We start from the raw sequence: 25,355 nt of genomic DNA on the forward strand, positions 1-25,355 counted from the left end.
AATGCCATTAATTCAAAAATACGAAATAAAAATATGATGGTCAGAATTTTACGCTTATAGGTTAAAAAATATAAACTGGGCAAGGAAGCACTTGAAATGATTGTGATTAAATGAATGGGTAAGTCTTACTACAATTTTATTGAATAAATATGTCACAGCCCGCCCTAACTATGGATAGTTAGGCCGAGTGATCCACGACTAGGGATGGGGTTAAAGAAGAAGGGGAAGAAAAGGGGCGTCATTTATAGCCGTAAAACTTACTCATCTTAATAAAACTCGTCATTTTTATTCATTAATACTCAATTGAAAACAGTCTATGAAAGACAGCATAAAACTTAATTAATATCATTAATCAAGTTATACATCGTATGAAACCATTCTCTTAAGACTCAAAGTATGACATAACATACTATAACATCAACAACATCTTGCAGCGGAAAGTAGCTAGACATATGTATGAAGACATATTCTAGACAGGTTAACTATTTATTAACAACCCTGGAGACTCCGCTCATTGCAGCACCATCATCACATCAGCTCAACCTGCACATTTAGAAAACATATGCAGGGCTGAGTACAAAAGCACTCAGTGGGCACGTATGCCTAGGTATAAAAATACATGCTTCAAAACTATAAATTGTCATGCCATCATAATCAGTACAGCAAGGGAGTTTTTCGCTAAAAAGGCCCAAGCTTACTAAGTTCATTTGTGATTCTTAAAGTTCGTCTGATCAGACTAAGTTCTTTTGTAATCTATCATATCTGAAACTGTGTGCCGGAGAGGTGGCCACCTCTCACGGTCACTTGACCGGCCAACCCGCTAGATGACTCACGGTCACTGGTGTACACTAGCCCTGGCAGGATAGCTATCAACTGCTCAGGACCCGAATTCGATTGCATCATTGGCAAAGCCAAAGCAGATAGATATCATACTAAAATTTAAACATTTTATGGCAAGACAACAGTTGTAATATTTTCCAGTTCAAAGATTTGTAACGAAATAACTTGTTCAAAGGTAGCATTAAACTCGTTTGATAGATATATAAAACTGAAATTAACAGTTAAATCATCTCATGCATTCATTCGTATAAGAGGCCTACGACACGCAGGGGATCTCTATATACGTATAGTAAAAGTAATGCCCACCTCGTTGTGTCTCTGTATCAATGAGTAACGTCACTCTCTCCCTCAAGTCGTTACTTCCCAAAAGGACCTTCATCGTTATGAAGAATTGGTGAGAAGTTATAAAAGAAACCTCGATTAATAATCTAATCTCTTTTATGAAACATTAGTATCTCTAATGTTCATCTCTCTTGATTGTTAATCAATATAACAATTATTATCTCTCGTCATTACTCATTAATTATAACATCCTTATGTTATAATTAGCAGCGCTTCAATTAAAAGAAATATTTAACACATCGAAAAGTCCACTTTCTTAGCAGATCTATTCGCTCTCATCTCGTCTAATTAACCGATTAGAAAGTTAAACTTTCCATTAGGCATGTATTTGAGTCACGGGTCAACAAGAATTGACTATGCTCAAATTCTAATTTCACTATTTCGGCATGACCTATTCATATATAATGTCAGCCACGAGATTTCAACGCGTGAATCTCACTACGTGAACTCGTCTCTCGACTCAAAACTTAACATCTTGACATCTTTTCAACGCAAACCAAACAATTCAAAATCATCTAAACTCTTTATCAGTAAACTATCATTTATACTCGACACCAATTGTTCGAGTGTCAGATACCAACATTTATGTGCGTTAATCATAACTCTCACAACTCACACCATTTAGTCATATCGTATCATCCATCAAAACAAATATAATCAAGTTGTTTTCTAGAAAGTTTTGCTGTTTTTGTGTCATCTTTAAAAATTCATAACAACCAACTCAATCATCATAAACTCTCATACCAATTGATCTCAAAAACTTCATGAAGTGTAGTTCACTCTAAAAATGGTAGTTAACCAAAAAGGTTAAAGGTTTTTGGAGATATTGCTCTTTTAGTGCAGGCTGTCAAAGATTGATAGTTTCTGCCAATTTTGTTTAGGCCATTAGAAACCAAGGCAAACCTTAATAAAATTCCATCAAATTTAATCATCCAAAACTAAAGGTATCCTTGAAGATTTGGTTAAAATTTCACAAGAGAAAACGTTCATATGATCTGCCAAATAAACAATGAAACTCATACACTTTTACTGTTGGACAAATATGACAGCAGAACAGGGCATTTTTGAAATAATAAACTGCTCTGTTTCAGAGGTCATAAAAATCGAAATCTTATGTTTTTAGAAAAGTATTGAAGTCTAGTTTCGTTTAAAAAAAACGGTGATGCAAAATCCTTCATGGATTAATAGATATAAACGTTTTTGTGAAGTCTACCAATAGTTGACAGATTCTGTCAAGGATTTTTCAAAATATCTTTAAAATAGCAAACATCATCCAAAAGACATGAAATTTTGCAGCAACGAAATACACATATCATAGATAAACATACTAAAATTTCAGAGCCATCAAGCAATGAAAACTCATCGAAACATAAGCTTGAAACTGCTGTAAAATTTTGACAGAATTCCAGTTTTAATTTCGTTCAACAATTATCATCCATAAATTGTAAATCAATTAGCATGCTCATGTGATATCGTAGAACACATATACGCAATAATATTCATTATGCAACGTCTCAAACTTCACGAATTTAAATAATCATACTCTAAAAATTTATACAATTTTCGTGCTTGGAAAAATACGAATTTAATATATATCGATTCTAGCATACCCCTAAGCACAAATATCAAGTCAAAACGATCAAACAAAAATCGAAAGACAAGCTAATATGTGAAAAACGGGGCTGCCCTCATGGGTTTCATAGCTACGGTTCGTTCCGTTCTTACTCCCTTCATTAAACATGCTCAACATCTACCCAAGAACAACATACTAAAATTTCACGACGATCCGACGTCGTTTCAAAATAAAGTCGAGAATCAACATTTTTCGACGTCGACGAAAATCGAAAAGAAAACCATCAAAACGTAGGTAGAGATCTTACCTACTTAGATACGTGATCGAAAAGATGATCGGCGTTCATCTCGGTGCTCAAATCGGAGCTCAAAAGCTTGAGCTCAAGCTAAAAAATGGTATATGCGTGAATGGTGTGTGTGTTTTAGGTGTTAGTGTGTGTGAGTTGTGTGTGGGCTGAAAATCAACGTGAGTTAAGAGTGTTTGACTGAACTTGGGCGGTTGGGGGGTGGTTTTGGTGGGGTAGGGTTAGATATTTAGTCGTTAAATATCTCGTCTCGTCTCGTCTCGTCTCGTCTCGTCTCGTTTTAACGACTAACAACCCATACTCTTCGTTACTCGCCCTCTCAACCTCTACTCACTTTCATTACACTCGTAATTCCATATAAATATAGAAAACGCAAGCTCGTTCTCGAAATTCTGATAAACGAGCTCGATTCGTTTATCGAGAAATCCCGATTTACTATTCACTCGTCGTCCAAAAATAAAAACTTTCATTATTGGACTCGTATCGAAAAACTAAGAATATTTCTCGACGACGTGCACGTAAGATTTTGAAAGTCGACAAAAAGACGAAATAGCCGTATTTTACTATTCATCGTCAAAAAGTCAAAAATTTCAAAAACGTCTTAACGGACTCAGATTTCACTTCCGAGTTCACCGTTCTCATTCAAATAATTATCTAGAATTATTTGAATACTCAAACTCAAATACGGATATAAAATCCCACATCATTCTCACATCATCAAAAGTCCGGGTATTACAAAATAGTTTTGTAAAATGATTATTTTTCAATTTATACAATCGAATAATATATTTTTATGGGCAAATGTGCATATTAGTCCCTAAAGTAGACCCCCTAGAGCATTTAGCCCCCCACACTCGACTTTGGTGCAAATGCCTCTCCTATAGTACATAAAAAATATGCAACTTAACTCACGAAGAAAACGGACTTCTAACACCGTTTCCTTGATTTTTTTTTTCATTTATTTTGTAGTGGGTCCCACCTTAAACAAATCAACTACTCTCTTCTCGTCCCTTTCCTTTTCCTCATTCTCCGACCACCACCACCACCACCTCCATTCCTCCGCCTTCTATGGCAGCGGCGCCGCCTGGGAGAAGCAGGTCCGCCGCTCCTCCATCCCCCGCCGCCCAAATAATTTCTCCATCTTGCTCCTCCACCCCCCGCCACCCCAACAGCTTCTTCGTCCTGCTCCTCCACCCCCTGCCGCCCAACAGCTTCTTCGTCCTGCTCCTCCACCCCCTGCCGCCCCAACAGCTTCTCCGTCCAAGAAGCGCGGAGACGCGAAAATTCAACTTTAAAATGAAACAATACTAGATCAAATGTGAAATCAGATTCCAACACCACCACAACATACATCAACATTCATTTCACAATCTCCAGATTCTCAAATCACAGAAACGAAATTCATGAAATAAATCCATCAGATCGAAATGGTGTTCCAAATCAGATCACAATCAGAAACCGATTCAGGATGAAACCACAACAGAACATCATTAAATCGACCAAACATAAATGAGATCCCAAGGCGGATGCACCTCACCATCTATCAACCCCCAAAAACTTAACGAATCTTGATCACTGCACAAATAAAATAAAAAATGCAGCACAAATTAGATCTAAATCCAACAATAATCAGCTCGATCTGAACGAAAAACTCATTTCCTCCAAATCGATTCATCAAAATCGCAGATGCGACACATCAAAGGCAAAAACCGAACCAAATCACAAAATTCAACCGAAATCAGAGCATCGCGAACAAAATTAGATTCAATTGAAGGTGGGATCCACTACAAAATAAATGAAAAAAATAAAAAAAAAAATTCAAGGAAACGGTGTTAGAAGTCCGTTTTCTTCGTGGGTTTATTTGCATATTTTTTATGTACTATAGGGGAGGTATTTGCACCAAAGTCGAGTGTGGGGGGCTAAACGCTCTAGGGGGGTCTACTTTAGGGACTAACCTACACCTTTACCCTATTTTTATTTTGTAGGGCAACAAAATCCAAGCACCCGTCTCAATAGGGTTCAAGAAAAAGTTTCATGAGTTTCTTAAAGAGGGACAAATAACAGTTATTAAAAACTTTCAAGTAGTGGAAAACAAGCCTAGCTTCCAGCATGCCAAAATAATCATGAATGGAAAATCGATTTTAGCCTTAGAACCATTGTTTTTGAATCAATTGAACGCCTGAATATAACTGAGAACGGATTTGATCTCATCCATTTTCGAAACATCCACTCACATGATCTCAAATTTGTATTAGGTAAGTACTCCCTCCGTCACTAAAATAACTTCATTTTTTTTCATTTTGGGATGTCCCCCAAATAACTTTCTCTTTCTTTCTTTCCATTTTTGGAAACATACCCCACCACTAATAATACTTTATTTATTCTTACTTTTCACTTTTCACCACTCCCAATACTAATTATAACACTTTTCACAACTTCCAATAATAATTATATCATTTTTTCTCCACTATCAATACATTTTACAACTTTTTATTAAAACTCGTGCCGTCCCCAAAGAGGAAGCCATTTCAGGGACGAAGGGAGTATAATATATTGTAGAAAAAATATTTTATTATATAATTTTCTAATATTATTTATGAATTTGGATTTAAATTACATGTATTTGCAGATATTCTTGGAGAGATAAAAATAAAAAATATTAGCATAGATTGAGTAGAAATGAAGCATGGCAAAGCTGAGAAGTGTGATATAACATTGGCTGATGCAGAGTAAGTTTTTAAATTCTTCGTTGAATAATGATAAATATTTTTAATTTTATTTTTAATTATGATATTAATTATATATGTAACAGTGACACACGGGTAATTTGCGTATTGTGGGAATCATATGTCGATGAACTCAAAATATTCATGTAAAGCATATCAAGTGAGGATAAAGAACCAATAATGATAGCTTTACAATTTGCTATGATATCAACATTCAAAGGTTCATATGTTGTTCATCATTTACAATATTCATTTATTAATAGTCAACTAAATTAACTTTACAAAACTTTACTCACAATTTAAATTTATTTTAGGTATGACCAAAGTTTCCACAATGAAGCATGCAACCAGATTTTTTATCAGCCCTGATATTCAAGAAGTTAAAGATTTTATATTAAGGTTTGTATAGATATATATTTACAAATACATTTCGATATAAGATTTCTTCATGTATCATCCTTACATCAAGTGTTGATCACACCCTTCTCACATATTCTTCGCGTTTAAAATAATTTCAGGCGTAGTCTTAATGAAGATCCCAACAATAACACCATAGCTGATATTTCCAACGTTAGTAGAGAAGTAAAAAGTGAATAATGGTTGAAACCTGCTTTGGTGAAAACAATCAAGGATATAAAAAAATCCGAGGTAATTTTAAATTTGCTATACATATTTTAAAATAATTTCAAAATTAGAAAATAATTATCTTTCAAATTATAGAGTGGAAACTATATATGTAAAGGCACAATAATTGCTTTTTACCCTGAAGAATCATGGTATTATGAGTCATGCGAAAATGATAAATGCTATAAAGGTGTTCCAAAAGGAAGGGTTTACCTAAGTTCAGATGACATTTGCAAAGAAGATGGATAAGTGGATCTCGATGAACATGTATTCTCGGTTGAATATCTCAACACAATCAAGTGTTCAGGATTGCTGAGTCATGAAATTAAATTGAAAGAGGGATGCATAGTTATGCTTCTCAGAAATATTGATCCATCTAATGAGCTTTGTAATGACACTAGACTCATAGTAATTCAACTTGGAGAACGCGTAATTGAAGGCAAACTCATTTCAGGAAAAAATGCGGGCAATAAGTTTCATATAGCAGAATGATTATGAGTTCATCAGATTTCACTAAATTTTCAATTCGGTTTCAGAGAAGGCAATTCCTTGTGAGTGTTTGTTTTGTCACGACAATAAATAAAAGTCAGGGACAATCTTTTTCAAATGTAGGATTATACCTACCGACAGGGTCGGTCCTGTATCTCACAGGACCCTAAGCAAAAATTACAAATTGGGGCCCTTATAATTTTCTTTTACATAAATTTTTTCACCCAATTATTCAAAAGAGTTTTCAATCAAAAGAGAAGAAAAGATAAGGTACTAAGAATATATATTCAACAATAATGGTATGATCTAAAAAACTTTCATAAGACGAAATAATTTATATATATATACTATATATTGAAAAAAAAATGGGCCCCAAAAAAATTTGAGGCCCTATGCGGCAGCATGTTGAGCATGTGTTAAGGTACGGGCCTGCCTACCGAAACCAGTTTTTAGTCATCGACAACTCTACGTAGCAATCTCAAGAGTCACTAGAAAAAGAGGTCTAAAGATTTTAGTATGTGATGAGAGTGGTCATACGCAAAACGCAACAACTAACGTGGTGTATGATGAAATTTCGATAGACTATGAGGTAATTGCAAATTTAATAATTTATTCAATCTTTACAAGTTTAAGTCATTAATGATATTATATAATTTTATTTTTTATTTTTTCAGTAACTGGTTCCAGCTACAAACATCTAATATACGTACGTTTAAAAACATTGTTGCAATTTCTCTTTTACTATTTTTTTGGATCAAAATTCTGTTTACATATAAATTTCATAAGACATTTTAGGCCGATTTCAAACAAATATTATATCGTTTTACTTTAAAACAATTTCATTAAATGCTCTATTTTAATCAAATAAATTAATGATTTAAAATATGTATTGTATAATTAAAAAAATTTATATTTTAATAGATCCCGTCGAATTTCGACGGATTACCTATTAGTACTAATTGGAGTATAATGTAAAATTGTTCTCGTTCAAATTGCGACGGATTACATGCTAGTTATTTAAATTAAATAAATGGAAAAAAAAATCTAAGACTACAGAAATTGAAGGGGCGATATTTACAGTCGTGTTGTGTACAGTAGTAGCACAGACCCTTAAACAAAAGCGGGCCAATATCTCGTGAGGGCGTCGCAATCACGATAAGAAGAGAGACAAAGGAAACGCCACCTCGCCAACTACACCTCCCCGCCTTCCACCAACCAAAATATTCAAGAAAAAGGCACCAGCGTTTGAATTAACAACCTAATTTTTTTACAATTTCACTATCAATACTCCTGCCCCCAAACCCTATAAGCAGAGATAAATGTAAAAGAGCACTATCGCGGAATCTTCCGCTTTTCCAAGGAAAGAAGAATGGCCATTTTGGTGCTTCATGTAGGAGCTACAAAGCTTGGTTCTTTCGGTTTGTTTGCGGTGTAGATAGGGAAAGTTTCAGTTTTTCTTAGGAAGAAAAAGAGAGAGATGGGGATACTGTTTGATGATGCTGTGGTAATTCGGCAGTCCGAGAAAGAAGAAGAGCCCAGTGTTATTACCGTAAATTGTCCCGACAAGACCGGCCTGGGTTCTGATCTTTGCCGCATAATTCTCTTCTTTGGCCTCACTCTTGTCAGAACTGGTATGTTTGATTTAACGCCCACCAAACTCAATTTTATTTATGAAATTCGCTATTGTTCTTGATGAGATTTTTCTGCATGTTATAATTTTGTAACTCTTTCATAGGATTCAACCTCGCATATTGCTAAATCTCTCTAGGTGTTGAACTTGATTTTTTTTTCCCTTCATTTGTTTGGATTTAGCTGTAGCCAAATTGCTTTCCCAACTGAAATCGAGCAAGGTGTTTGAAAGCTGTTTCCTCCTCTTGGACAAGATTGTTTAGTTTTTAGCAGAGATGATAAATTTTGTGTTTACTGTTTTGTTGGGTGCAGATGTATCTACGGATGGAAAATGGTGCTACATAGTGTTCTGGGTAGTGGGAAGAGAGAATACGCGGTGGGGTTTGCTGAAGAAGAGACTGATGGAGGCATGTCCCTCCTCTTCCTTGGCTTCTGGAATTCTCTTTTATACCGACTCACGACCTCCTAAGCCTCCTGATGTCTTCCTCTTGAAGTTCTGTTGCCACGACCGAAGAGGCCTTTTGCATGGTAATCAATTCTGTTTTGCAATCTTGTTATTGATTTTGCTAGTTAGGTTTGAAGTTTGATTCTACATCTTAGAGCTGTGTGATGTTCTGTTTTTAGTAGTTTCTCGTATCTCAAAATTTTTGGTGTGTTATTTGCCTAGCTCTGTCATATTGTTCGATAGTAGGATGATATACATTAGTTGAAATTCAGAGAGTTTTTGGCAGATGTCACGGAGGTTCTTTGCGAGCTCGAGCTGACAATTAAAAGAGTAAAGGTTTCGACAACTCCAGATGGGAAAGTGATGGATCTCTTCTTCATAACAGATACAAGGTTTTGTGTTCTTTATCTTTTTAGAAATTACTATGATCCTTATTGCTGTGAGTTTTGAAAAGTTTTCATCTTTATGCCTTCTCAATTTGGCATCTAGTTTAGTTTCCTTGAGTCCTAGACGTATAAGCGAATAGAAGGCGGCATAAACTTTCGTCCATTGAGTCCATATACAAACTACTTGAACTTTCATTACCCTCGATGTAGTAGGACATTGCATATTTAATGATAGTGTGCCAATAACTTCTCTTGTTTTTTCATTTCTTTAGAAAAAAGTTCTGACTAGTTGCTCTGGAAACCCTAAATAATAGCTATCACATTTGAAATTTGTTGTTATTAATTCTTGAACATATATGATCAATAATCGAATTCTATTTCAAATATGAAGATGTGTTCGTATCAATAACTTATTATTCTGTCTCATGATGGTCTTATCAGGGAACTTCTACATACAAAGAAGGGAAAGGAGGACACGTGCGAACATTTAAAAGCTGTTATCGGGGATACCATGATCAGCTGCGAGATAGAAATGGTCGGTCCTGAAATTACTGCCTGTTCTCAAGGAACCTCGTTTCTTTCAGATGCAGTTTCCGAAGGCATGTTCAACATAGAGATGCTTGACAAACCCCAAGATGACTCCACTGCACTTAAACGCCCATCAGTCACCATGGATAACTCATTGAGCCCTTCTCACACTCTTCTCCAACTTGTTTGCCAGGATCACAAAGGTCTCTTGTACGATGTTATGCGGACCTTGAAGGACTATAACATTCAGGTAGATAATTCTACTGTCCGAATTTCTGCTGCCTGACTATTGTTACTAGCAGCTAACGACCAGCCAAATTATTAACCAGATTTCTTATGGACGCATCACCACAAAAGCGAACACAAAGTGTGAGATGGACTTGTTTATCATGCAAGCTGATGGTAAGAAGATAGTTGACCCAAACAAACAGGATGCATTGCGTTCTCGCCTTCAGATGGAACTGAGTCGTCCTCTCAGAGTATCCCTGATCAGCCGTGGCCCTGATACCGAGCTGCTGGTTGCAAATCCGGTCGAGTTATCTGGAAAAGGCCGTCCCCTGGTTTTCTATGACATTACACTGGCTCTCAAGATGCTTGATACGCCTAATCTTTTCGGTAATTATCTGTTACTGCTAGCTTGCTAGTATTTTTCCAAATAAGTTTATTTTGTCTGTTTAGCATGTCAGCACGTGCACTCTGATGAAGTCAAAAAATCTGCATGTCACATGATGTTTCGAATATCATTACTTGGTTAAGTATGCCTAACTTGGTCAAACATATCACATTTGTAACGGGATAAATGGTTTAAGTATGCCTAACTTGGTCAAACATATCACATTTGTAAGAATCCCGTTTGATGTGGATTTCAAATTATCGTCTAATCCTGATGGCTTCACAGGCTGAAATCGGGAGGTATGTGATTGGAGATCGGGAGTGGGAAGTTTACCGGGTTTTACTAGATGAAGGGGACCTGAGCTGCGTATCGAAAGAAAAGGTGGAGGAGATGGTTTGGAAGATGTTGATGAGTTGGAAGTAATCGTTTTACACCACTTGGCTGCACGGCTGCTTGCTGCGCTCGACGCAATGTGTATATAGTTCACACTCTGTCAGCTAAGTATTTTCCTTTTTTCACTCTACAACATATGTATATATTTGAGTATGTATATTATATTGTATTGTAAAATTTAGCTTTGCAAGCCTTACATAGTCTGTATCTCCTAGTTTAAAACAGGTGACTACTCAACGAGCTTATGAAAAGGTTTTTTAACTTGTCAATTATGGCACGTTTAGTATTTTTACAATCTTGAAAAAAAATCGCATCTAATAGGTGGAGCATTTTAGTTGTGAATACAGACAGTATCAAGATTTGTAGTGGATATGTTGTTGGTGGACGCAGTATATACTCGGTTTCAGACTATCCTGTATCTTTGTTTCTCAATAATTTTGGAACGTGGAAGTTGTGGTACGCACTATACAGCTTGCAAACTGTAACCCGACATAATAATATTAATATGATGGGAAAAGGTACAAGTGTCCAACAAATCAGAGGGAAAATCCACCCAAGTTTATCTATGTCGCTATCAGGCTTGGCTTAATTGGGTTCGAATAATCAAAATCACTTCTGGAAATGAATTAACAATCACAAAATCACCCTAATGGCCTAATTTATAAGGAAAAGGAAAAATTCTAAACTTTGTTGGCCTAATAACATGAGGGTGTGTATTTTTATGAAAAATTTTCATTGGAAAATGATGGATAAGAAAGGTGAGATAGTATTATCCTTTTCTCATTTTTTATCGTGTATTTACTTTGTTGGAAATGAGTGGATAAATTATACTACTACACTTATCCTACACACTTGTTTACTTTGTTGGAAATGAATGGATAAATTAGTAACTTTACCATATTGCCCTCATTATATAAATTATTAAAACCATATTTTAGTCTCTCTCAAATTTAAGAGGGATAAATCACACTTGAAAAATCATGTGTGGCAGACTCGACCTAAAAACTATTGATAAAATTCGAATTTATGATATTTGGCTTCAAGAATTATCACTCAAATTGCTTGAATAATTTATTGTTTATCATATTGGAATGATATACCACGTTAGATACACATAATACCTATACACGATCAGATCCAAAGGAGCCAAAGTATTGACAGAGATTATACAATGCAAGTGCAGATCCAAAAGTAGAAATACACCTAAGTTTACAATGTTCTTCATATTTTGTTATGAGCTTACAATTTCCAATAGATACCAAGTTTGTGCAAGATGCCAGAGACCACTCCCCAGAATGTGATTTCAGCAAACAATACATACAACAGAGTTCCCACTCTCTCTGATTTCCACACATCATTGAAAACATGCTCCTGAATCCAGTTCACCTGAACATCAAAACATGTATACATACATTTTCAGCCACAAATTCTACATGTCTATACACTCAAATCTCAACATCACTTACCAGATTGTTATCAGAATCCTTGAAATACCATCCATTTACAAATGCTGCAAAAATCCCCTGAGCCGCCATCACGAACACCAGCATTGCATTCATCCCTATCCATTCCAGAAACAAAAAGGGCGTGCGCTTTCCCCAAACATCGATCTGCAACACACCATTCTTCTTTCTCAGGCGCAGAGAGAGAGAGAGAGAGAGAGAGAGAGAGAGAGGCATCTGTCTTACCAGTATGTAGAAGGCAGAAAACACAATGCCTGCTGCACCAGCAGTGAAACAAACATAGCTGAAACTATAGAGCTGCTTGTTGATGGGTATAGCTGAAACACAGTTAAAACACTAATCAATTTCCTCAGCAAAATAACTACCTCTCTTAATGTGACTTAACCACAACACTTCACTTACCATCCGTAAAATGAAGAATTAAGGCCACTACCACCAAACCAACTGCCATAGACACCCAATGCTTAAGCCTCTCAGCATGACCCTGCAACCCAACACACATTTCCCATCATCAATAAAACCATACTCAAAATTTTCAATCAAATAGTATCATTCTCATCCCCACCTTAAAATGGATCAAAACATGGCCGTAGTGAATCCCAATTGTGCCAGAAACGATAGCTGAAATCGAGCTGCAGGCAAGATCCCAACCACGTTAACATCAATCAAGAAATCAAAATCGAGTACAATCACAAGCATTCGGACCTTAACAGCCCCTCGGGTTCAAATGGAGCACGACACCAATTAGGGGCGTCCTTGCGCAGTGGACCAGAACTAGGTGAACTGAAAGTGCAAGCCTGTAACATATGGGCAGTAAACGGTGTAAATGAATGAAGCATATTACAATTTGAAGATAAATTAGAACTGACCCTTAAACGCTTCCAAACTGGATCAGAGTAAAGATGATTAATGCCCCACACTTGTCTATCTACATAACCAACTGCATTGCATGCTGGCCCTAAATGCCCTCTCATCCCACATTTTACCTGTAATAAGTTGCTATATTTCAGCATCTTATGATAAAATGTACCTTCAGTTTAATTCTAAATTTATCGCGTATTACATAGTATCTTTCGGATTTGTGGTGTTCGTGCAGCACAAAACTCCAGTCCGGAACATACAGAGAGAATGTCGTAACCATGTAGATCACAAATGCTGCAAACCCACCCAACCTGAAAATAATCATTTATTTTTCACGATTACACCAACCGAATTCTAAAAATGTTGGCCTAAAACGGAAGTAGACAATCAAAATATGACTTACCATTGCCACCTATAGGCAGAAAAAATGGAGAAATGAGCAGGTTTTAGTGTAGTTGGCCTGATCTTGATGGTCAGAATTTCGATCAGAGCAACTATGAAGTAGACCAAAGCTATCCTCTATTTAATTCCATGATCAACAAAATGCATATATCAATTAAACAGACAGTCCAAGTCAAGAATTAAATAATTTTGAACTAGTTTGTCACCTGGAGAATGCCACACCATCGAATTAGCTTCATATCAACTCCGTAGGATAAATCATCCGGTGCATGAGAATACCCTCCTGCGACGCGCAAAACTTATAACTAAAACTTGCCATAAACTCGTCCTGTTTTTTTCTCAAAGATTATGCAGAACTATTTTAGAAATGGGAATCCATATTATTGAATACCTTGCAACAGAACTCCCCAAAATAGGAGCTTCAATGTCCTTAGTATCACCTTCCTAATTGCCAATGAGACCTTTGGAATTCTCTGCATATAAAAAAGAAAGAATCTTAATTTTAGTAGACTTGTTCAAGCAACTAAAGAAATGAGGAATGCACCTTGAGGGCGAGAGCAATGGCGACTCCCACGATGAAGAGGAAAAAGGGCATAACGAAATCAGCAAGCGTGCAGCCATTCCATGGCGAATGATCAATGCGTGCATACGCCCCTCCAGCATCATCTACGAGTATCATCAACTGCAAATTTAAACCACTCCCTTAAGTTAATCAATAAATGAGAGTAGTTAACATAAACTGAATTGCTTTTCCTAGCTACCACTATGGTGAGCCCTCTAAAGGCATCCAAGGTTGCAACTCTCTTGCTCTTCAATGGCTGCACCTCTGATGTCTTAATCTCAGCCTCATTGCTAATATCCTCTGCATCTCTCTTTCCCTCAGGCTCTTCATTTTGTGGGCCCGCTCCAAACCCCTCCTCCAACTTTTTTGAATCCTCCATTAAAAGATTCGGTTTAGCTTACAAGTGATGTTATGATAGACTATATAAGAGAGGAAGAGGAGGAAGGGACAACTCTGAATTCAGGGCCGGCCATGGCTGGGGTCCGACATCGGATTCAACTCGGACAAAACAAAGGCTGTTGTTACAACAAATCCATATGCGTACAAATTAAAGTTGATCCTCCAATCCAGCTATACTTCATTCTTATTTTTATTGTCAAATAAAAAGTTTCAAACTTCCAAGTAAGATGATGCCTCACTTTTGTCCACATTATCCAAATAAGATATATTATACCTTAAGTTTGTCCACATTTAGATAAATCAAGGGACAAGTGTAGCATGATTAATTATTATTTAAAATGTTCCCGACCGCGAGATTAGATATATAGATATTGTGTTGAATTTCTTGAAATTAATGCAGCACCAATGCCCATAAAAAACTGCTCATTTGAAATATACTTGTCAGAATCTCGAGTCTAACTAGAGACTGCTAAATATTAGTTGCCGTTGAGTAACTAATAGAATCAAACCTGGCCATGATCTTTCGAGAGATTCAATATTCTTCTCACGCTGTTGCACCTTTTCTATATGAGAGCATTACGTCGTGCAAACGTATCAATTGTTTAGACATTTCATTTAAATTTAAATGGTACCAACATTGAAATTGGATTAATATCTTAGCGCATATTCGCTCATCACAAACATATGTTGAGCTGTTCTGACGTAAGCTTCTAGAATGCAATAAACTAATAGTCCAGAAAATCACAAGCACACACACATACATTAATCTTTCTATTGCAATACCCAAGGATTCTGCAATTTTGAAAATATAATCATGTCGATGACATAAAATTATCACTAACAAAAGTAGTTTTTCGAACCTATCTACTTGGCTTCTTCCCATTGTAGAATCTTATTTCATGAATTAATACATATATACACATATACTTGCATTGCATGCACGGGTAATTCTGTCAGGTGCTAGGAGCTAATTAAGTGCAGCCAATTTAAGACACATCACATTGATGTTGATTATTTTTTATATGCTTACAAGGCTGCATCCAAGGAAGTGTGTTCCCATATGGTGCCAAATTGGACATTTTGACTCGTTTCAACTAGCAGAAAAAAACAACTGATGACATGTGATATTATGGTTAATTACTAACATCTCAAAACCACTTAATTTTATATGTCTACTATATATACATATAGATGTTATTATATATATATACAATAACTTTGCATTTAATTTTTTGTTTTTCCAAATTATGATCAAATCTAGGATATAGTAATAAAATTCAAACTCATAAAAGAAGTGCTGCTTAGTCTATTCTATGCTATACATGAATCCAAACCCAATTATTTAGCCACACAGTCAAATCAATAACTTTCTTGGGGGGCCAAGTCCGGTTGAACTCACCATCCAAACCAAACCAATTATACAAGTTGTACGGAGCAGATGGTTCACAATATTCGCATCGGAGCTGATAATGTCGGTGAACGGCGCGACCTACTTGTTCGGCGCCTACTCCGACACCATCAAGTCCTCACTAGGCTACGACCAAACAACTCTCAACCTCATCAGCTTCTCGGCGGCAACCTCGGCCTCATCAACGAGGTCACGCCGCCGTGGGTGGTCCTCGCCATCGGCGCCGATGCGGTCTCCTTCGTGTTTCTGCCCACGATTCGGATTCTTAAGGTTTCGAGGAGGGAGAATGATGTGGACGTCTTCTACGGGATTCTCTACTTGTCGCTCGCGCTTGCGGTTTTTCTCATGGTGATCATCATTGTCCAAAACAGTGTCGTTTTTGGGAGAGTCGAGCACGTCGCCACTGCATCTGTTGTAGTAATATCCCTCTCGCCATCATCATCAGACGACAACTCAAAGAGTGGAACAACGCAGTCATCATAAATGCCCTCCAAATCGAGCAACTACCACCCAACTCAACCAACCCGGTATATTTTCCACCTTCATATACGATCGAGTTGCTCTATGTTTTAAGTTGCGAGCTTCGGATTTGGTGTCTCAATATTTAGAGTGTCTCACATGCACCTTACTAACAAATTAATTATTTTAGTAATATTTACTACTCCTCCGTTCACGATATTGTTTCCACTTTTATCATTTTGGTTCTTCCACAATATTATTTTCACTTTCATTGCAGTAGAATCCACATAATACTTTCTTAAAACTCGTGCCGTCTACAATGTTTAAACGATATCGTGGACGTAAAAAATATAATATACTATAATGAATCATAATTACTCCCTCCGTCCATCAATTCGTGTTCTAAGGGAAGGGGCATGAATTTAAATATATATATATATATATATATATTATATAATATATATTTATTTGTTGAGTGGAGAAGAGAGCACGACTTTTAAGAAAAAATTATTTACTATTTGTTAAGGAAATAGTTATTAAAAATGGGTAGGACACGAACGGGTCAAAATGATAAATTAGGACACGAGTTGGTGGACGAATGGAGTAATATTTTTATCTAAAAATTGTAATTTTGAACTACATACTTTAGTTATGAATTTATCAACCCACATAGTCAATTAATAATTAAAACTTAAATTAATGCTAAAAATGATTACATACCTAAGGATGTTTAATTTATTTTCCATGATTGATAAAATGCATGATTTAGATGAGATATGAATCAAACAAAATTAACTGAAATGATAGAAATAATCAAGGGTTTGAGATATTCCAAAGTTTCAATCTATCAAAATGAAAAAAGGATTTGCTTACTATTTTTATCTGTCATGGCTAATCCTCCAAAGTAAACGCCTCCTAATTAGATATAATAAATTTTAGTTAATTAAATCTAAAATACAAGAAACTAAAATAGAAGAAAATAAATAAAAAAATATATTTGAAAAAATTGAAATTGGTAATGTGACTTTACAAAGTGAGACGTTGGATTTGAAGTTGTTTTTGGCTCGACAATATGATATTGTTTCTGATGTTATAACAAAATTTGTGTATCCACAGAATGAAGAAAGTGTGGCCAAGCGCCTGCATCGGAAACGTGTTGAAGCCGCCGGTGATCGAGAGGCGAGGACTACACCATAGCTCTTCAGCGGCGACATGGCGATCCTATTAATCGCAACAGCAATAGACAAGCTAGGCTAGATCGCCAAACCACGCTAACACCGTAACAACATTCGTATCCCTAGGCCGCGTGGCAGCCGGATTCACCTCCGAAATCCTCAGATTCCCTCGGCCCCTCATGCTCGTAGTCGTCCTCCTCTTCTCCTGCTGTGGCCACCTCCTCATCGCCAACAGCCTCTACGCGGCCTCCGTCATCATCGGCTTCTGAGATATTCGCTCGCGAGCCCGGCCCGTCGGGGCTTATGTGCTTAACGTGAGAGTTGCGGGGCGCTTGTATGAAGCAGATGAGTGGGAGAGGGCTTGTGAGGAAAGCGGGTGAGGATTTGGACTGCTTTGGGAGAGAGTGTTATAAGCAGATACATGTCTTTTATTATCATTGCGGCGGTTACATTTGCTGGGTGCTTGGTTTCCTTGGTTTTGGTGGTTAGGACATGGGCGTTTTATAAAGGAGATATCTATAGGAAATTCAGAGATGATTTTAAGGATGGTGAAGCTGCATTTGATGTGGAAATCAATCGCTCTACAAAACCATGAATTCTTTCGTCAATGTGTGCATGTTTACTGTATTTTTATCTATGCTCCAACTTAAAAATTTATTCACACCCCTAATTAATGTTCCAACTTGTGATGTTTTTTTGGCTACAAGGAGTCTCATGACTTTGATACTTTACCACTCGAGGCTTTATTCTGTTTGGCCTCTCTTTGATTCAACACTGGCGCAGCTCCAACCGCCCCTCTTCGCAGCAACGGAGCTGGTCCAACGCCACTGCCGTGCCGGCCTCCACCGTCTTTGCCTGGTTCCACCCCCCACAGGCAGAGTTTCGCCAGAAGCTTCAGCGCCGATATGACCAATCGGACCCACGGCGGCTGTGTTCCATTGTATCTGCGAGGATTTGTGGATAATAGAGAAAAAGAACGAGGTTGAAAACGAAATAATTTTTATTAAACTGCTATGAATTCATATTGCTAATCATTCGCTAGTTGTAATTGTGGAGAGAGAGGTTGAGACCAAAGCATTGTGATTGTTTTTTTTAGGTCGAGACTAATCTGATTTTTTTTTTTCGAGTAGTAACTAATTTGTTTTTTTTTTAAGTTCACTAACTTGTAGAAGACTAATCTCGTTTCCTTCCTAATTTTTTGAGGTCGAGAATTGTGAATACTAATATATTATGTAAGGATGTGTTAATTAAATATAAATTATTTAAATCACAATCAAAATAATGATTAAGAGAACGAGAGAATGAGATCAGATAATTTAACAGCATAATAGCAATTGTATCCGTATGAGTAAGACTGGACTATCACAAATTCTCTTGTGCACCCGGGTGTATAGTGTGATTTCGATAACATGATAGTGTCATTTCAATATAGTGTTAGTGTCATTTTGCGACAGTATTATTTATATAACATGATAATATCATTTGTAAAACAAAATAGTGTTAGTGTCATTTCAAGATAGTATTAGTGTTAATGTCATTTAGTGTAAGCGTTAGTGTCATTTTGCACCCGGGTGCACGGTGCACCGGGTGCATGTCATTTTGCACCCGGGTGCACGGTGCACCGGGTGCATAGGAGACCACCTCCTAGATTATTTGGTACTCCCTCCGTCCCAATAAAAGTGGCCACTTTTTTTTGGGCACGGAGATTAAGAAGGGGATTGTTATGTTTTAATTGAGTGTGACCCACCAAAATTAGTGAGTAATTTTTAGAAAGTGGCCTACAATTGTTGACCAAATTAGTGAGTAATTTTGACATTTTTAGAAAGTGGCCTACAATTGTTGACCAAATTAGTGAGTACTTGTTGACTTAATTAAAGTAAACTTTTGCCATTTTTAGAAAGTAGTCACTTTTAATGGGACACCCAAAAAGAAAATGTGGCCACTTTTATTGGGACGGAGGGAGTAATATTTTTTTGAGAATTAAAAGTTGATTTTCCAAATTAGAGAAAAAAAATTGGTTAATGTTCTTGAATTCACAATCAATTTTATAAATTCACAATTAAATTATAGTTATGATTGTCAATTCAAGTTTTGGTTAATCTTTTTAGTTCAGAGAATTTTTTAATAATTGAGATTTTGGATATGATGAAAGATAAAACCTCACCCTAATTAAAACAGAAAATAACAACAGGATTTACATGGTTTAGTAATTAAGACCTACATCCATGGAAGGCTCTTCATCGTTTTTACTATACTTTGAGAGAGAGTTTACATTTTACAAGTGGTGAGTGAAATTCCAGATAAGATTCCCCCTTTAACTCATCCCTAAGCTTCTATTTATACACCCCGAAGCCTTTAAGCCCATCCCTTAAATAATTGGGCCTAAAGCCCCTTAATATATTAACTCTAGCTTCTTTAAGTCCTCAGCGCTGGGAGCTCCGTTATTTCTCTAGGCTGCGCAGGCACTTTACGATCTCAATTCTTCAATTAACCCTGCGCTGGTTAGCTTTATTTAATAATAATAATAATAATAATAATAATAATAATAATAATAATAATTAGGCGAAATATCCTGGTATTGTTAAGCACAGCGCTGATGAGTATTTTAGCCTTCATCAGCTACTCCCCCTAGTCTGGTTGAACGACGTCTTCTTTGTGTTCAGCTATTTCCCCCTAGTCTGGTTGAACGGCGTCTTCTTTGTGTTCAACCAGTGGTGCATGGTGTAGAGTCAGCGTTGTGCTGCTCTCCCGAGTCAGCAAAGCATACATGATTCCCTGCAACTTATTAGATTGGAACTGTCAATTATCTACTTTAACACTTGGGCATATTCGTGATTTATATTATCTTTGATGGGATTGGGAAATTTGATGTTATTTCAGAAGCTGCACACCTTCTGCATATGTGCCTAGATTTGAAATATGGATTGACTAGTATACGAAGCTGCACATCTTCTGCATAAGTGCTAGGGCTTGAAACATAATTTGAATATCTTACTTCATGATTATAGTCATGTCACCGCAGTTACTAGCGTCATAAGTAGGAACACCAATCACAAGTATGCACATAATATGTTTATTTGAATCATGCACATGCTACTAAAAGAGGGGGGAGTAGGGTATATGTCACTATTTGTATTCTTCTTGAAAAATTCACAACGTAGGAATAATGGTTGACAGCGCTGGAAAACCTGCTAGCCTTAAGTGGCAACTCAGCCGCATATGCAGATATTCGAGCCTTAAGTGGCAACTTAGCCGCGTTACGAATGGGCCATAACATCTGCACATGGGCCATAACATCGGCACATGGGTTGTGAAGCATTTGAAAAATTCCACAAGTGAATTATGTAGAATCCGGGTCTTCTCAGCGCAGATCATTTGGGTCTTCTCAGAGCAGTCAAGACAACAATCTCAGCGCAGTCAGTGCAGCTATCTCAGCGCAGTCAAGGCAGCTATCTCAGTTATCTTAGCCTGCGCAGCTATCTCAGTTATCTCAGTCAGTGCAACTATCTCAGTTACCTCGATTATCTCAGTCTGCGCAGCTATCTCAGTCAGCGCAGAATATCTCAGTGCAACCAGTGCGGTAATCTCAGTTATCTCAGTCGGTGCAGATTATTTGGGTTATCCTCAGCACATGTCATCTAAGTTATTCTCAGCACAAGTTATCTAAGCTCCTGTCGTCTTTGATGATGTTCAAAGAATCAAAAGGAAAAATTACTATCTTCTTTATTTTAGTTCATTTGCAGCGCCAAAATACTTTGTCTTTATTAGTTTGCAAAAATTGACAGTTCCTATCTAATAGGTTGTAGGGAATCATGTATGCTTAGTTGACTCAGGAGAGCAACACAACACTGACTCTAGACCATGCACTACTGGTTAAACACAAAGAAGTCTCCGTTAAACTAGACTAGAGGGGAGTAGCTGATGATGGCTAAAATACTCATCAGCGCTGTGCTTAACAATACTAGGATATTTCGCCTAATTATTATTATTATTATTATTATTATTATTATTATTATTATTATTATTATTATTATTATTATTATTATTATTATTATTATTATTAAATAAAGCTAACCAGCGCATGGTTAATTGAAGAATTGAGATCATAAAAGGAATTCGAAGTGCCTGCGCAGTCTAGAGAATCCGAAGTGCCTACGCAGCCTAGAGAAATAACGGAGCTCTCGGCGCTGAGGACTTAAAAAAGCTAGAGTTAATATACTAAGGGGCTTTAGGCCCAATTATTTAAGGGATGGGCTTAAAGGCTTTAGGGTCGGTTTTCCATGCTTATAAATAGAAGCTTAGGGATGAGTTAAAAGAGGAATCTTATCTGGTATTTCACTCACCACTTGTAAAATGTAAACTCTCTCTCAAAGTATAGTAAAAACGACGAAGAACCTCCCGTGGATGTAGGTCTTAATGACCGAACCACGTAAATCCTGTTGTTATTTACTGTTTTAATTAGGGTGAGGTTTTATGTTTCATTAGGATAATTGATTAATATTTTTGAATTCACAACCAAATCTATGAGTTCCCAACATAATGTTCTTAAATTCACAATTAGATTTATGAATTCACAACCATATTTATGGATTCATCGGTGACATGTCTCCTGGAATTTGTAGACATGGAGGTATCGACGGTCATGTAAAACGATGTCGTTTTGTCAAGATTTTTTAATTTAAAAAAAAAATCAAAATGCAAACCCCAGAGGTCGGAAATGCAAACTCAAATCTGTAAACCAAAAAAATCTCAAATCTACAAACCAAAAAAACTCAAATCCGACGAGGAGGAAATGAACAACAAATAAACCTCATTTCGAGAAGCAAATGAACCTCCGTCGCCGAATTGAGGTTCTCAAGGTCGGTGCAAACTTGGAGCCACTGAGCGGGATCGCCGAAGACATCATGCGAACATAGGGGAAAATCCCTAGATTTGCACACGAGCCCAGATCTGGCATGTCTGATCTCGCTTCATACACGAGCCACAGAGCACACAAATCCTCCGCTTCAGCAGCTACTTCCTATAGGCCGCCGAGCCGGAAGAGGGTTATCAAGGGGGCGGGCGCCGGATAACACTCATGTTTCCATGATTTTTAGTGTTCATATGATGTCAATTCTATAGGAAATTGAGGGTTGGATGATTGTTTTGTGCTTATATTGCTTTATCTTGTGAAATATGATACTTGGTCGAACTTTGAAGGAATTTACAAGAATATTGAGTTTGAATTTGGAAAAACGGTGTGAAACATAAGTTGTAGTGCATCTCAATACGAGCTCGTGAGTGCAAATGGATTGCAAATCGAAGTTCTGACAAGGGAGATATGACCGAAACAAGAAAGTCGCGCGCAATAGTGGCTACCGGGCGGAGAGCGTGAAGGAATATTAAACTGAATTAATACTCTAATTGCTCGATGATCGTTTCTTGGATTATTATTAATTTATCATACAACGATTAATCCCTAACATGCTTCTATGAACTTAAGTGCTGCACGTTGGAGTTCAGAAATATCTGAAGAATTCAGAAGAATTCGTTAAACTCGCAGCTGAACAGACCAGTCAGCTTCAAGCCTTCGTTTGAAGGCTCAAACGTCCTCAAATCGTATTTCGCCTAGAAATACGACTTCTTCGTCTTCAAGAGAGCTTTCCGTGAATGCCTGTTTTGCTTGAATCGGAGTTCTGTGGAGGAAGTTATGGCCGTTTTCCCGAAACTGCCAGAACTTGATTTCCTGCGAAAAATCTGACTGCAGCTCTGATCTTCTGAACTGTATCCCGCTCAGCTTTCACCGTAATATTTTATCAGTGTGTTTTCCTGAGAGCTGACAGCTATATTTAAATAATTAAATACGTGTAGGGGGCGCAGATTAGGTGTAGGGAACGATTTCTACTCCTTCTAGGGCTAGGAGACTTTGGGCCAGTCCAGGGACCAGATACAAGGAATAAAGATGGGCCTCAAATAAATTAATTATCCATGGTCAGCCCAGACCATAATTAATTTATAAATATTAGTTCATTCCACTAGAGAACCAATATTGACTTACCCCTTTATTGTCGGTGATGAGTCGGGGCTTGTATTTAGACTTATTAAATCCCCGTATTTAAAATATCCGACATCCACTAATTAATTACAGCTCTGACAGCTTAAATTAATTAATCTCTTTGTAATCCTTAAGCAGTACCACTCAAACCTTATTATTGCGTCTGAACTTAATCAACCTGTAGGGTTTAGCGCAATAAACCTTATTGAGCTCCTTAAGGGGATGTCATTATCCTATATCGGATACGGGTACTAATACAGATAATCAAATATCATATATTAACCGCTATCACCCAAGATACAGAGTACTCAAGTTACTATATAACTCTCACTCATAGTAAATCAAAGTGATACACGAATTAACATATATATCTGAAATCTTATTAGTATTAAGATTTTATTAAGTCACCGAGATCTTGATTTTTCTTTTAAGTCAGATAGAAGAATACATCTCACTGTGGTCCTATCAATACGTTATGACGTACCAGTATAGACAAGTAGTCAAGACAAACTACTTCCATCTATACCGCAGCCTAAACCAATAACTTGTCCTAGAGTTATTTCGGCTGTGATCATATTATATCTCTTAAGGTTATTCCAATTATATGGTCTTCTGTGATCTACAACACACCATATAATCTACTTATATAGAGATAGAGAACATACATATGCAATCATGAACACAATCAGATAGGAGATTAAAATAGTGAACTTAGGAAACATTGTATACAAGCATAAAACGTTCTTGCTTTCAGTATACAAATCCAACAATCTCCCACTTATACTAAAGCAAACTTTTAGTATACAATGCGTCTATTTACCAATCACCTAACACTTCTCCCACTTATACTTAAAGTTTCCTAAGTGGGTGGCATCAATCGCATTCCCATCTTTCAATGACCATTTGCGATAAGCCTTTTGTGAAAAGATGAGTAGGTTTCTCCAATATGTGAGAATTTATTCTATGAGCACAAAACCTCGATTTACGAATAATCGTATAACTTGGTACTTAGTCTCCTTGTGTTTGACCCCTTGTGGTTCTTAGATTCCTTAGAGTTTGCAACTGCACTTGAGGTTTCACGAAGGTGATGCTCTCACGCAAACTAGGAATCACCCTTAGATCCTGGAGGTAGTGGTCAAACCAAAAGGTTTTACCTCCCAAGGAAAACACATAGCTCGAGGTAATTATTCTTTGTTCCGGTCAGCCTGGAAATCCGAAATCGTATAATCCAAAAAGGAACTAAACTGTCTAACTGGTAAACTATCCTTATTCTCTAGTCATGGACTTGAGAATATAATTGACCACAGTTCAGTGTCCTTAACTAGGACTATACTGATATCTTACAACCATGCTAACTGCATAGCAAATATAAGATCTCGTACATAGTAATCCATACATGAAGCTATCTACTGCGGAAACGTAGAATATTGCCTTCATTTCCTCAACCTTAATAGGCATCTTAAGACATAGTCTTTAGATAAAGGAACACCATATCTAAAAGGCAGCAATCCTTTCTTGGCGGTATTCATACTACAACGAGTATTCTCAGTATCAATGTAAGACACTCGAGATAAGCCCAACATCTTTTTCTAGTGATCCCTTATAACCTTTGTCACAAAGATGTATACTGTACCTCCTTAGTCTTTCACCTGAGACTGTTCGGATTACCATTACTTTATGTCTTGACAATAGCTCCATAT

General features: G+C 36.9%; 3 protein-coding genes, 1 long non-coding RNA gene and 1 pseudogene across 4 annotated transcripts; 3 read left to right on the forward strand and 2 right to left on the reverse strand.

Annotated features, from left to right (window-relative positions):
* Window positions 1–315: 315 nt before the first annotated feature.
* Window positions 316–3,239, reverse strand: LOC130997821 (uncharacterized). Its single transcript, XR_009093222.1, has 3 exons — window positions 3,063–3,239; window positions 1,147–1,213; window positions 316–543 (listed from the first exon to the last, which is right to left on the reverse strand). It is a non-coding gene; the product is annotated as an uncharacterized LOC130997821 (long non-coding RNA).
* A 4,769-nt stretch (window positions 3,240–8,008) lies between these two features.
* LOC130997823 (ACT domain-containing protein ACR10-like) lies at window positions 8,009–11,161 on the forward strand. Its single transcript, XM_057923259.1, is given in 7 exon segments — window positions 8,009–8,529; window positions 8,840–9,055; window positions 9,259–9,364; window positions 9,800–10,136; window positions 10,216–10,488; window positions 10,490–10,501; window positions 10,785–11,161. Coding segments are annotated over 7 exon segments (1,236 nt in total). The 5' UTR covers window positions 8,009–8,375; the 3' UTR covers window positions 10,923–11,161.
* Window positions 11,162–11,930: 769 nt separating this feature from the next.
* Window positions 11,931–14,773, reverse strand: LOC130997824 (uncharacterized). Its single transcript, XM_057923260.1, has 14 exons — window positions 14,633–14,773; window positions 14,380–14,553; window positions 14,163–14,300; window positions 14,010–14,091; window positions 13,825–13,901; window positions 13,620–13,735; window positions 13,419–13,527; window positions 13,225–13,341; window positions 13,061–13,152; window positions 12,921–12,987; window positions 12,758–12,839; window positions 12,581–12,672; window positions 12,359–12,502; window positions 11,931–12,278 (listed from the first exon to the last, which is right to left on the reverse strand). The coding sequence occupies exons 1-14, from the start codon at window positions 14,651–14,653 to the stop codon at window positions 12,132–12,134; spliced, it is 1,458 nt and encodes a 485-aa protein (XP_057779243.1). The 5' UTR covers window positions 14,654–14,773; the 3' UTR covers window positions 11,931–12,131.
* A 1,108-nt stretch (window positions 14,774–15,881) lies between these two features.
* LOC130997825 (uncharacterized) lies at window positions 15,882–16,663 on the forward strand. Its single transcript, XM_057923261.1, has one exon. The coding sequence runs from the start codon at window positions 16,018–16,020 to the stop codon at window positions 16,468–16,470; it is 453 nt and encodes a 150-aa protein (XP_057779244.1). The 5' UTR covers window positions 15,882–16,017; the 3' UTR covers window positions 16,471–16,663.
* A 670-nt stretch (window positions 16,664–17,333) lies between these two features.
* Window positions 17,334–18,764, forward strand: LOC130998362 (uncharacterized; annotated as a pseudogene).
* The last annotated feature ends 6,591 nt before the right edge of the window (window positions 18,765–25,355 follow it).

The sequence above is a fragment of the Salvia miltiorrhiza genome, chromosome 8 (assembly GCF_028751815.1).
Source record: "Salvia miltiorrhiza cultivar Shanhuang (shh) chromosome 8, IMPLAD_Smil_shh, whole genome shotgun sequence".
In the NCBI taxonomy this organism is placed as follows: Eukaryota; Viridiplantae; Streptophyta; class Magnoliopsida; order Lamiales; family Lamiaceae; genus Salvia; species Salvia miltiorrhiza.